Below are 13,491 nucleotides of genomic sequence, written 5' to 3' on the forward strand. Positions count from 1 at the left end.
GGGGGTGCGGAATCCGCCGGGAAGCAGCGGAGGCTCTTGTCGAGTGCAGAGCGGAGTCGGCGGCGGCGCGGGGAACGCGTGTGCACGGCCCGGAGCACACCTGGCGGCGCGACCGCCCGGGGTGAGACAGGCCACGCCGCCCGCCGTGCAGACGCAGGGAGGACCGCTGTCACCAGCCCCATTGTCTGGAGTGTGGGAGCCAGCCGCCAGCCACCGAATCGGAGGCACTGTCGGGCAAAGGCAGGGAGAGATGACAGCGGCCGTCCGGGCATTCTCGGCCGCCGGGGTCCCTTCCTCGCGGGGCCGCGGGGGGCGCCGAGGTCACGGGGGCGCGCGATGCCCGTCTCCGGAGTCGGAGCGCGGGCGTCCCCTCCGCGGGGCCGGTGGCGTCCCGCACCGCGCAGCCCGGGAGCACCTCACTTCCCCTCCCACCCCACCCCCAGCCGAAAGCAGGGAAGACGCGGAACTTGGGCTCCCGAGCGGAGGCCACGGACCGGGTCACGGCCAGGGTGGGAGGCGCTGGCCGAAATTCCGCGTGGCCGCCGGGGGTGGCGTCGGGAAAGGCACAGCCCCGGCTGGTCGGGTTTCCAAGGGGACGACACTCGGTCCGAGTGACCCGGCCGCGACCCCCTCGGCGCTCACCGACCCGCTGCACCTCCTGGGTCCTCAGTCCCGGGCCCTCTCGCCTCCGCTGGTGACCCGGCCTCGGGGGTCTCCCCAGGCCCCGCTGCAGCCGCCCCGCTCGGGAAACAGCTCCTCTCCCCAGCCCTCGCCTCGGACGCCCCCGCCGAGCCCGGGCCGCACCTCCGTCTTGGTGATCCGGTGCCGCCCCAGCTTCACCACGGCGAAGTTGCCCTTGCCCAGCGTGCCCTCGATGTCGTAGAACCCCACCCGGACCGGCCCGCGCTGCAAGTGCCTCGGGCCATCCGCCATGACCATGCTGGGTCCCGCTGCCCGACACGGCGGACTGGAGCCTGGAGCGCGGGCTGGCGGGCGGCGCGGCGGAGCTCGGGCGACGGCCGCTCGGCTCGCTCCTCGCTCTGTCCCTTCAGCTCCGCTGGGCCCAGCCAGGCGCGCGCCGCTGCTGACGTGCGTCGACGTCGGGGGGCCGCGCAAGGGGGCCGGGGCGGGGCCCGGCCGGGAATTGGTCACCATGGCGACCGGAGCAGCCGCCGACGTCGGCGGGCGGCGGGAGGGAAGGGGGGCAGACCCGCGGGGCCTGGACGGCACGTTCCTTCCGGGCGGCGGCGCTCTGAGCTCTCCCCGCCGCTCCGCGGCTGCCAGGGGCGGGCGTGCACCCCAGGACGCCCCGTTCCTCGGCGTCCCAGCCGTAGGCCGAGAGCGGGCCCTGGTGGGCGGAGTGGAGGAATGCAGCGGCCCGGACCGGGCCTGCTTGGTCTCCTGACCGGGCCTGCTTGGTCTCCTTCGCCCACCCCCGGACTTTCCCGCCAAAACCTCTCCCTTATGGCTGCGGTGTGTCTTAATTTTGGCAGGGTCGGAGAACTGTGGCTGCCGTGGGGAGGTAAAGTGCAGCATGGCTCACAGGCTCATTTCTTTGTATCAGGCTCATTTCTTTGTATCCTTTTCTCGTTTGGTTTCTAGATAACCCCCCCCCACACACACACACACACACACATTTTGACGTCTCTGAGGATTCATTCTGACAGCAGCAGGATCACTTATAGATGAACAGAATGTTAGTGTTGAAGAGACCCTAATGCAGGGATCTGTAACCTCAACTGGGCCTCGGAGCCTCAGCACTGCCCTGCCCCCCAATGTATGCACATTTTTTCCTACTAGAGTTTGTCGCTGGGGAGTTGGGACTATAGTTTTTATCAGATTCCCAAACGTGTTGCTGACCCCGAAAACGTTAAGAAATACATACTTAATCTGTTGCACTTTCTTTCCGGAAGGGGAATCAAGCTCCAAGGAATGAAGGTAGTTGCCAAGGTCACTCAGGTAATGCAAGAGTTAAGATTGCAAATCTCACCTGTCTTCCATATGCTGACCCAAGGAAACAGGTAGTGTTATTTTAACATTTTGAAATATATTTTATTGTTTTTTTTACAGAGAGGAAGAGAGAAGGATAGAGAGTTAGAAACATCGATGAGAGAAACATCAATCAGATGCCTCCTGCACACCCCCTACTGGGGATGTGCCCGCAACCAAGGTACATGCCCTTGACAGGAATTGAACCTGGGACCCTTCAGTCCGCAGGCTGACGCTGTATTCACTGAGCCAAACCAGTTAGGGCTATTTTAACATTTTGAAATATATTACGTGCCTGCAGATCTTGGTTTCTAACTGCCATTCTCCACCAAACATAATCAAACTCTGGAGAAGGCTGATTCCAGGGCAGAGAGAGGGAAAGTATTAAATGCCCTTGAAAGCTCTTGTGCAAGAAAGCAAGATTTTCAAAGAATGATGAAGACATGTTGAAAGGAAATAGGACATGGGAATGTAAAGTACAGCATAGGAAATACAGATAAGAGATATCCACACAGAGCTCAAAGGAGAGGCAATCAACTCAATCGAAAGTTTCATAGGAGAGTCTTCCAGAAGATGAAACTTGAGAGTGGAGTTGAGAAGGTGGAGTAAGGGTTAGCCAGGTGGAAAAGGATTTTATGATCACTTGAAACAGAAGAAACAGCATGAACAATGGCTCTGAAGATATGAAGAGTCATGATGCACTCAGGTAACTACTATCAGCTGTGAATGTCGAGACTCAATAATACTGAGAGTGTCCACAGGAAAACAGAAGATACAGGGCACCATGTGCTGGAGGGCTTCTTCTCTCCTTCTAGCCAGGCTGTTGCTCCTAAACCCTCCAAAGAGAAATTCTGAAGTTGCAACTGGGTGGGAAGCTGCTGGAGTGATGGATTCCAACTGCACCAGTGGTGTGATGTGAAAGGTTAGAGAGAGAGAGATGCTGAAGGTTGCTTCCAGGTTTCTGACAGGAGTGAACAGATGCGATCAATTACTGAGAGCTGACCATGTGCCATTCACTCTGCTGGTCACTGAACATACAAAGTGGATGAAATATGGACCTAGTCCTCAAAGAACATGTAATATATTTAATTCAGACATTTAGTTCTTATTCCTCAACTATATATAAAGCTATTGTGAAAGACTATTAAATAATTAGAAATCAATATATATATGTCTGTGCTGGAGCAAAATGAGTTGTGCTAGGAGTAAATTTTCTGCATTGCCATTTACAAGCTCTGGATACATAATTCTGGAGATTGGCGGAGGGATCTAGGCTGAAAATTTAGAGATTGATAGTACCGATAAGTTGAGGTCAAAGATGTGAGTGGTACCACGCAGTGGGAATATCAACAGTGAAGAAGACATTTCAGCTATTTATTGCCTTCTGCTAGTCTAGGAGTTTGTTACTTACAGCTCAGGGGGATACACACCCACAGATTCATAGGGGGGGCGATGGTGTTGAGTTTTTGCCATTATGACTCAACTCTGAATGGAATAAACATTATCTTCAATCTTGGAAAGTGTGTTATATCAGGAAAATTAGAACTTTATTAGCTACTAATTTACTAGTGGAACTGTTCCTTTTGGTTTTGTAGATATATTTTGGGAGCTATGAGTATGTAAATTTCAGGTTTTTATATAATTACTAGAGGCCCAGTGCACGAATTTGTGCATGGTTGGGGGTCCCTCAACCTGGCCAGCAATTGGGGCCAATCGAGGCCATCTTGCCCAGTCCCAATCAGGGCCAGCTGGCCAGGAGAAGGGACCAAGGGAGGTTGGCCATCCAGCGGGAGGGAACGCGGGAGGTTGGTCGGCCGCGGGAGGTTAATTGTGGGTCAGTGCTCATCATAGTGACCAATCAAACAGTCAACCAGTCGACCGGTCGTAATGGTTTCTTAGGCTTTTATATAGAGAGAGTCCAATTTTGGTGACTATTAATTTTAACTTAGTTTTAGCAGATACTTTTAGATTGTTTAAGTGTTATACTTAAATTTCTTATATTTGTAACTACAAATATTATTTTAACTTTTACATTTATTTTTGGTCTCCAAGACTAAGGAATATATGTATTTGCTTAGTTCACCAACCTAAAGGTAACAAAAACAAGCCAATTAAAAGAACTCCCTACTCTCCTCTATACACGCCCCCCCCCCCCAAAAAAAAGTGAAGAAGACAGAATCCTACACTATTTGTTCAGCACTCACAGGAGTGAGTAAATAAAGAGAAGCATCCCCTCCCTGCCAAGGAAGAGAGGCCAGAGAAATAAAAGTAGAATGGAGAGGGAAAAAATATCTTTAAAATGTAGGGAGAAAAAAATTTAAAGGAGGGAGTACTTTCAATCACTGAAAAGATGTCAAGCAAGCTAAAGATGACAAGAATTCATTGGATTTAGGCATGAAGAGATAATTAATGATCTTTTCAGAGGAGTTCAGAGTACTGGGGGTGGATGCCAAACTGGAGTGAGTGGGAAGAGGTAAAGAAAAGTAAGCGTAATGATCATATCAATAGGCCCAGAAAAAGCATTCAACAAAATCCAACACCCATTTTTGATAAAAACTTTCAGCAAAGTAGGAATAGATGGAGCATATCTCAACATGATAAAGGCCCTATATGACAAACCTACAGCCAGCATCATACTCAATGGGCAAAAACTAAAACCATTTTCCCTAAGAACAGGAACAAGACAGGGATGTCCTCTTTCACTACTCTTATTCAACATAGTACTGGAAGTCCTAGCCACAGCAATCAGACAAGAAGAAATAGAAGGCTTCCAAATTGGAAAGGAGAGAGTATAACTCTCATTATTCACAGCTGACATGATATTGTACATAGAAAACCCTAAAGACTCCATCAAAAAAAATTCTAGATTTAATAAATGAATTTGGCAATGTAACAGGATATAAAATCAACACCCCAAAATTGATGGCTTTTTTATAAACCAATAATATCAGAAAGACAAAGTAAACAAACAATCTCATTTACCATTGCAACAAAAAAAAAAGTTAAGATATTTAGGAATAAACTTAACCAAGGAGACAAAACACCTGTACTCGGAAAACTATAGGACATTAAAAAAAAGAGATAGGAGATACACACAAGTGGAAGAATATACCGTGTTTATGGACTGGTAGAATCAACATCATTAAAATGTCCATACTACCCAAGGCAATCTACGGATTCAATGCAATCCCTATTAGAATACCAATGGCATATTTCACAGAGCTAGAACAAATACTCCAAAATTTATATGGAATCAAAAAAGACCCTAAATAGCTGCAGCAATCTTGAGAAAGAAGAACAAAGTTGGAGGGATCACAATACCAGGTATTAAGTTATACTATAAAGCCACCATAATCAAAACTGCCTGGTACTGGCACATGAACAGGCATATAGATTAATTGAACAGAATAGAGACCCCAGAAATCAACCCAAGCCATTACGCTGAATTAATATTTAACAAAGGAGGCAAGAGTATACAATGGAGTCAAGAGAGTCTCTTCAATAAATGGTGTTGGGAAAATTGGAAAGATACATGCAAAAAAATGAAACTAGATCACTAACTTACAACACACACATGGAATAAACTAAAAATGGGTAAAAGACTTAAATGTAAGTGTGAAACCATAAAAATCCCAGGAGAAACCAGAGGCAGCAACATCTCAGACATCTCTTGTAGCAAAATGTTTACAGATACATCTCATAAGGCAAAGGAAACTAAGGATAAAATAAACAAATGGAACTACATCAAAATAAAAAGTTTCTGCACAGCAAAAGAATTATCAACAAAATGAAAAGAGAGCCCACTGTATGAGAGAACATATTTGGCAATGATATATCTGATAAAGGGTTAATATCCAAAATATATAAGGAGCTCATACAACTTAATAAAAGGAAGACAACAATCCAATTAAAAAACGGGCAAAGGACCTAAGAGACTCTTCTTCAAAGAGGACATACAGATGGCTAATAGACATATGAAAAAATGCCCAAAGTCACTGATCATCAGAGAGATGCAAATTAAAATGACAATGAGGTACCATCTCATACCTGTCAAAATTGCTACCATCAGCAAATCAACAAATGACAAGTGCTGGCGAGGATGTGAAGAAAAGGAAACCCTAGTACACTGCTGGTGGGATTGCAGACTGGTGCAACCATTATGGAAAACAGTATGGAGTTCCTCAAAAAATTAAGTATGGAACTGCCATTTGACCCAGTGATCCCCCTTCTAGGACTATATACTGAGAAACCTGAAACACAAATCAGAAAGAATGTATGCACCCTTATGTTCATAGCAGCACAATTTACAATAGCTATGATCTGGAAACAGCCTAAGTGCCCATCAGTAGATGAGTGGATAAAAAAGAGGTGGTACATTTATACCATGGAATACTATGCAGTAAAAAAGAAGGTGGGGAAAGGTGGGTGGGTGGGAGATAATCAACCAAAGACCTTGTATGCATAACCCATGGACACAGACAGTGGGATAGTGAAGGTCTGGGGTGGGCCGGCAGGGGTGGGCTGGAGGGGATCAATGAGGGGGGAAAAAGGGAACTTCTTCTACAATTCTTTACTTTCAACAATAAAGAATTATTTTTTTTAAAAGAAAAGTAAGTGTAGACCATTCTTTCAAGAAACTTGTCTATGAAGGAATAAAGAAAGAAGGGGATATAGAATCAAGAGAAGTCTGTGTTGTTGTTTTTTTAAAATTGGTAGATGAGCTTTTTTGGAAAGAGCTAGAAGAGGGAAAGATTGAAATAAAGGTGATTAGAAATTATCTATAGAGGGCAATGAAATCTAGACTACAAGGGACTCTTTAGTCAGGAGCTGAGGTGCCTCTTTAACTCTGATGTGGGTAGGGGAAGGAAGGGGGGCAGCTTTGGCTGCAGGTAAGCAGGAAGTTTGCAATGCATCAGTTTACTCTGTGAAGTGGGAAGCAGACTGTGCACAGAGTGTGAGAGTAGAGGAATAGGAGGCTTTAGATGAGTGGTGAAGGTTTGAAAATCCTCTGTGAGGATGAGAGAGGAAATTGATTAGGACACGTAGAAAACTTAGAAGCTCCAAGAAGGTTCAATTGAGGCAGGAAAACAATGAATTGGTAGAAATACCATTTTACATGGTCTTGGACTTTTTAAAAAATTTTCTTTATTGATTAAGTTATTGCATATGTGTCCTTATCCTCATATTACCCCCATTTCCCCCACCCATTCCCCCCACTCATGCTCTCACCCCAACATTTTAAAATATATATTTTTATTGATTTCAGAGAGGAAGAGATAGAAACATCAATGATGAGAGAGAATCATTGATTGGCTGTCTCCTGCATGTTCCCTACTGGGGATTGAGCCCACAACCCTGGGCATGTGCCCTTGACCAGAATTGAACCTGGGACCCTTTGGTCCGGAGGCCAACGCTCTATCCACTGAGCCAAACCAGTTAGGGCAGTCTTGGACTTTTTGCAACAATGTTTAGTAGGTTGGATGTCACACTGATACAGGGTTGGAATTTGCTGTATGGACTCTATAGAATGTTAAAGGGGCAAGGGAGGTGAGAATTTGGCAAGAAAACAAGTACATGTAATCTGGATAACGAGATAAAAATAAGAAGGGGCTGGAGACTGATGGGAAAATGGAGGGCTCAATTGTCTGGGGCATAGGTGAGATGAGAGCAAGGGCGTGAAAGATCTTGAGAAGGAGTCATGTCTATGCTGGTATATTTGAGTTAGATATTGTTTTGGTGATGATAAGTCCTCAAGAATGGGTAATTAAGGTGAAGGGGAGTGGTCTGCCTTTTCCCCTACTATATTCCTACTATATCTCCCTACTATATTCCTATATGCCTGGAGCATGATAAGTTTTCAATATATGTATGTTCTAAATAAAAATAAGAATGCTTGATTTTCTGCTTTCCAGTATATTATACCAATTCCCGTTTCCCCACGTATTTCATTAGTTAATCATAATTATGGGTAAGTGTTCTAAAAAGTACTCTATGCTATGAGGTTGTAGAACATGGGGTCCTGATCTACTCTGGAGGGTGGGGGTCAAGAAGTTTTCCCAAGTAAGTGACATTTAAGGTGAGATCTGATAAGTCAATAAGAGTAAGCCAGGGGGTGAGATGTGGGGAGAGCTTTACCAGCAAAAGTAAAAGAATTTTTGAATACTTGAGGTGGGAAGAAGCTGAAAATGTTCCAACTGAACAGTAGCAATGGAAGTAGAAGGATGGGCTGAAGTGCGTATTACATAAGGTCCCATATACCCAAATGTACTATATAATGAAGTACATTTTAACCCATAGACTTGAAATGGGAAAAGTTGACTTATAACTGTTGTTGTCAGCCTGTAAGCATTAATAGGAATTATAATATTATATAGATACCTGATGCTACACAGCAAAATTTGAAAGTTGAAATATTTTATTTATCTAAAATGTTTCTTCCAGCAGCCTCCTACTTCTTTTCTACAAAACCTTTGGATTAAATAAAGCAGATGTGATAGCCTTCCAAAACCCACTATCAAAATGCACTTTGGTTATCGGATGAGAGTCTCTAGGCCTCCTTCCTCTCTGCTATTCTAATTTTTTCCATTAGCTTCATGATTGGGTTAATTAAGTGTTTGCATAGGGAAAAGATAAGCATCAATTTCTGAAATTCCAAGAAGGCAAGGAACAGCACAGAGACCTTTGGCAGATGATAGGGAACGGAGGCTCACGTAGGTAAGCACTGTAATGGAAATTTTGAATCTTGGTTTGTCCTGGTACAACTGTGGTCCCAGGAGATACTTGTTTTTCACAGTTTTGTCTAATATAAACTTACATAAAGCCTCCAATTTTGCCAAGATAGAGAATTAACTTGGGCTGACTGCTGACCCCAAGATCAGTCTTGGAGAAACTCTAGAGGAAAACCACCATGAAATAGGAAATAATGGGAAAGAAGTAAAACAAAACAGAGAAATCCCTGGGGGACAGTAAAGCCTGTTTTGAACTAGTGTGTGCATGTGTGTGCATCTCCTGGGGTAGGAGACTTCTATGGAGATTACCAGCAGAAGCTCAGATTGCTGGTATACGTGTCCTCAGGATTGACAATCAGGACCGAAGGGAAGCTAGAATGTGGAAAACTGGTGAGGATTGACTGATCTTGATCATTTACTCACTTCTGTCTCCCAAATCTCTCCAGCTTCTTGGGCTAGTGAATTATTAGTTAGGAGTACCTCCTTCTTAAGGTTACTCTCCTCGAGGGGTGGAAAGTGGAGTGGGTCTCATAGTAGGGCCCTGACTTGAAGAAATATTTGGGGGTATGATACCCAGCCTGAGCAATTAATTATGGTAGTCTGGTGCTTGGAGCTCTCCACTCTAGGGTTATCTCCTCCCCTCTCCTTGATCGCACTGATGTTGATATAGATTGGGCTCTGCTTTTTGGTCTTTTCCCATACCAAATGCTCAGACAGAATAGCTGATAACATCAGAGAAATATCTGTTCATAGGCGGAAGTAAGGAGAGGTCTAAAGAGCATAACTACTTCAAAAGAAAAGAACAACCTTGATTATAGATGCCACCAGAAGCAAATATATTAAGTGGTTAACAAAAATCTATAATAATAAAAGGATAATATGCAAATTGACCGAACAACCGAACAGCAGAACAACTGTCTGGATGACCTTCCGGATGACAACGCTATGACACGCACTGGTTCCAGGCCAGCCAAGGCGGGTGCAATTCGATTGGTTAGGGGGCCCTGCCATCGCCCCACGATCACCCCGCAGAGGGAGGCCCAGGCCAGCCAAGCTATCACACCCCACGCCTGTCGCCTGCAGAGGGAGGTGACTGGAAGTGGGGGAGGGAGGACAGCGCCACACAGATGGCAAGCAGTGGCAGCAAGGGGGGCAGGACCAGATGCCAGCAGCCAGGGGAAGGAAAGCCCCAATAGGCCCTGATCGCCAGCCAGACCTAGGGACCCTACCCAAGGGGTCCCGGATTGCGAGAGGGTGCAGGCTGGACTGAAGGACACCCCCGTGCACTAATTTCATGCACTGGGCCTCTAGTAACAATAATAAATAAGGAAATCATAAAAGAGGAAATATTAGGCAATATGTAATAGTAGAGATGACCTCAGATGAGATAGATATGGCTAAAAAGAAAATTAGTGAGCTGAAGACATGATTAAGGAGCTTTTCTAGAATGAAGCAAGAAAGAATAAAGAAAAAGAATATATAAAATAAAGTTAAGAGATAAAATTGTGTTGGAATACAAACTTCAACTTACAGATAATAGGAGTGTCGGGGAGAGAGAAAAATAAAAATGGACAAGAGGAAGTATTTGAAGAAATGGAAATTAATTTCCCAGAATTAAAGAAAAAAGAAAGAACTCATATTTATTTATGTACTATCATACAAGAGTGATAACTAGAAACTAACCCTGGTAATATTATCATGAAATTAAAGTTTTTACAGGCAAAGATAAAATTCTTAAAGTTTTGAGAGACAGAGCAGATCAAATGTAATGAAACAAAAATCATCAGGATCTCAGACTTTTCAAGAATAACAAGAAGACAATGATAATATTTTTAAAGTATTGAAAAGACAAAAGAACTTTGAGCCTAGATTTATATCCAGCCAAATTGTCATTTAATGTGAAGGTATAATAAAAATGTTTTAAGGCTATAAGGCCTCACAAGGTTTGTCACGCAGAGACCCACATGGAAAACAGTATTGGATAAAGATACTCAAATAAGAAAAGAAAATCCAGGAAATGCTGGTAGAGATGTATTACGTAAATATAACCAAATGCTTGGAAAAAGTTTGCTGTTGTTTTTCAAAAACTAGTGAGGACCAAAAGAAAAAGAAAATGAGGAAGTATTTCTGCAGTAACCTAGACTTAAATTCTACACAATATCAAAAGGTGGTGCCCTTAAGTTAGACATTTTTAAGGTAGATAAATAAAACAGGATACATTAAAGAAAATAGAAGGAAGGAGGTGGCAGACTAATGGGGAGTGGAGAGACTATTCCACAAATGGATTTATGAAATATGGTTATTTATCTGGAAAAATGATATTGTCCCATACCTCCTATCAATTGTAAAAATGAACTCCAGATAAGTTAAGAACTTCAATGTTAAAAGTAAATTTTACTAATTTTATTAGAAAATATAGGTAAATACCTTTCTGATTTGGGGGTTAGGGAAGCATTTATTAAAGACATATATAAAAGCCTGTAACCATAAAATATGAATAAATGTGACTATATTAAAATTAAGATCTGAACACTAACAAATATCTTGCAAAAAGAAAAGAGAGAAGGTACTGCCCAGCTGGCATGGCTCAAAGGTTGAACATCAACCTATGAACCAAAAGGTCACTGGTTCTATTCCTGGTTAGAGCACATGCATAGGTTAGGGGCTCGATCCCCAATAGGGGGCATGCAGGAGGCAGCCAATCCATGATTCTCTCTCATCATGAATGTTTCCATTGATTTTTAGAGAGAGTGGAAGGGAGAGGGAAAGACACACAGAGAGAAACATCAATGTGAGAGAGATACATCAATTGGTTGCCAGGGATTGAGCCTGCAACCAAGGTACGTACCCTTGACCGGAACCAAACCCGGGACCCTTCAGTCTACAGCTGGACGCTCTATCCATTGAGCCAAATTGGCTAGGGCAATGTTCTAATTCTTATCTTGGGTGGTTGTTCACAACTATTTACATTATTAATAACAAGAAATAAATACACAGTATGTATAAATAGAAACAAAGAGGGCCATGCTTAGGCAAGTGATGAAAGTGTGTCATGAATGCAAGATAATCCACTTCTGTGCACTTGAGTGGGAAACAAAGAACAGCATCTACTTCCCCACTATGTTTCGCTTTTATTATTAGTTATCATTAAGCCACACAACGATCTTGTTTTTAGTTACTAATATAATCCCCTTTTTATGAATCAAATCTTAGTGAATTAACATAATTCGTTTGAGTCCACAAAGCTAGCATCTGATAGAATCCAGAATTTGAAGTCTCAGCTGTTTGACTGAAAGGCTTAGCACTTAACAACTGGGTTAGGCTCCTGGTTACTAAGACTATTTTACTCACTGAGATATCAACAAAGAGCAGTTATTCTGCTGAAGGTAACAATCTCTTGATAGGTCAAGGTAGGAGTTCACCTAACATTTAATTATTTTGCCATACAGGTATGCCATGGCAAGTCGAGGAATTTACACATGCATGTCATAATGGAAAAGCTGTGTTCAAATGAAGTCACATATCATATCATTGAATAAGAATTTGAATGCAAGAAAGCTCAAGTAAGAAATGTCATGCTCTGTTGGATCAGAAGTGATTCATTTCTCTAGTCCAAAAAATGCTCCTTTTTCATATTTCCACACAAGAATGTAAAAATAGAATGTTTGCAAACCTTTTCAGTGTTTGTAAATTTTCTCTACACCTAATTTTTTGACTTTGTGACCTCTTCTTTAAAGAACACCATTTTGAAGCTAATGCCCCCACTACTGGTTAGCCATATTTTGTCATAAATGTCTTCCTAAACAGCATCCATCTATCCCTGTGAGTAAAGATAATTTGATGCTTTTTTTTTCACATGTGGGAGCCAATCTCTGATGCAGAAAGGCCAGAGAGGGAGATCTCTTTGTCATCAAGCCTTTCCCAGCTTCTATATAATATATGTGGCAGAGTCAGGCCCATTTGAAAACTTAACAAATGTGCCAGGAAGAAAACCACCACATGATGCTTATTTTTAGTGTCCTTATTTATTTGGGAGGGCAGAGTTGACAGTGAGAAAGAGAGAGGTGTATGTATTTTTATGTGAAGAAGACAGAATGCCACCAAGAACCTTGTTTGTGGGCAGATGCCATATAATGACTTGTACAAAAACGTTGGGGGAAGAATATTAGAGGTGTGGAAGTCAGATTGAGAAGCAGCACCTAAAGCTTTTGCTTTATAGCTAAAAATTCTATTAATTTTCAACTTAGCATCAAATTAAATTTGTTATGTACCCTCACAGACACCTGGCTTTTGGGTATATCTCTTCCCTATTTCTCCTGAAGTTGGTGCTCTCATTTCCTTCCTGTGTTTACATGTCAAATCTATTCATCAGAGTAAAATGAGGACCTCTGAGGGCAGAAATCACATTTAATTTTCTGTTAGGTTCAACCCCCAATTCCCAAATAGTGCATACCACATGGTAAATAACAATTACGCTACTTAGCTACCCCTTTCAAATTGCCATGTTAAGAACAAAAAACAGCCCCATCCAGTAGCCCAAGGAAATCCAAATGAAAAGGATGAAAGAAGATGCTGACCACTCCCCAGAAGACTAAATACAGTAATTTTATTGTTTTGCCCATAATCACTGTTTGACCAGAAACATTTCAGGATATGTTGGTTCTAAGACATGGATATTCAATAATCAAGTTCAGAAAACACCTATTAAAATGGCTTCCCTTTCCCTTCACTCCTGAATCTCCAAATCCCTAAACACCAAAGAAGGTGAACAATA

The 13,491-nt window shown here is 43.2% G+C and overlaps 1 protein-coding gene and 1 non-coding gene across 3 annotated transcripts in view; both read right to left on the bottom strand.

Moving 5' to 3' along the window:
* SIK2 (salt inducible kinase 2) overlaps positions 1-1,073 on the bottom strand; it is a 123,482-nt gene extending 122,409 nt beyond the window's left edge. Inside the window, exon 1 of one of the 2 annotated variants that reach the window (XM_023757893.1) lies at positions 805-1,073. In XM_023757893.1, coding sequence (XP_023613661.1) covers positions 805-939 — 135 coding nt within the window. In that variant the 5' untranslated portion in view covers positions 940-1,073. The remainder of the gene's footprint in view (positions 1-804) is intronic. The other variant, XM_006093505.3, reaches the window with a different exon arrangement.
* Positions 1,074-12,571: 11,498 nt separating this feature from the next.
* LOC111826998 lies at positions 12,572-12,720 on the bottom strand. The gene has a single exon (XR_002830459.1). It is a non-coding gene; the product is annotated as a small nucleolar RNA SNORA12 (small nucleolar RNA).
* Between the last annotated feature and the right edge of the window lie 771 nt (positions 12,721-13,491).

This window comes from Myotis lucifugus, unplaced genomic scaffold (genome assembly GCF_000147115.1).
Source record: "Myotis lucifugus unplaced genomic scaffold, Myoluc2.0 scaffold_117, whole genome shotgun sequence".
NCBI lineage: Eukaryota > Metazoa > Chordata > Mammalia > Chiroptera > Vespertilionidae > Myotis > Myotis lucifugus.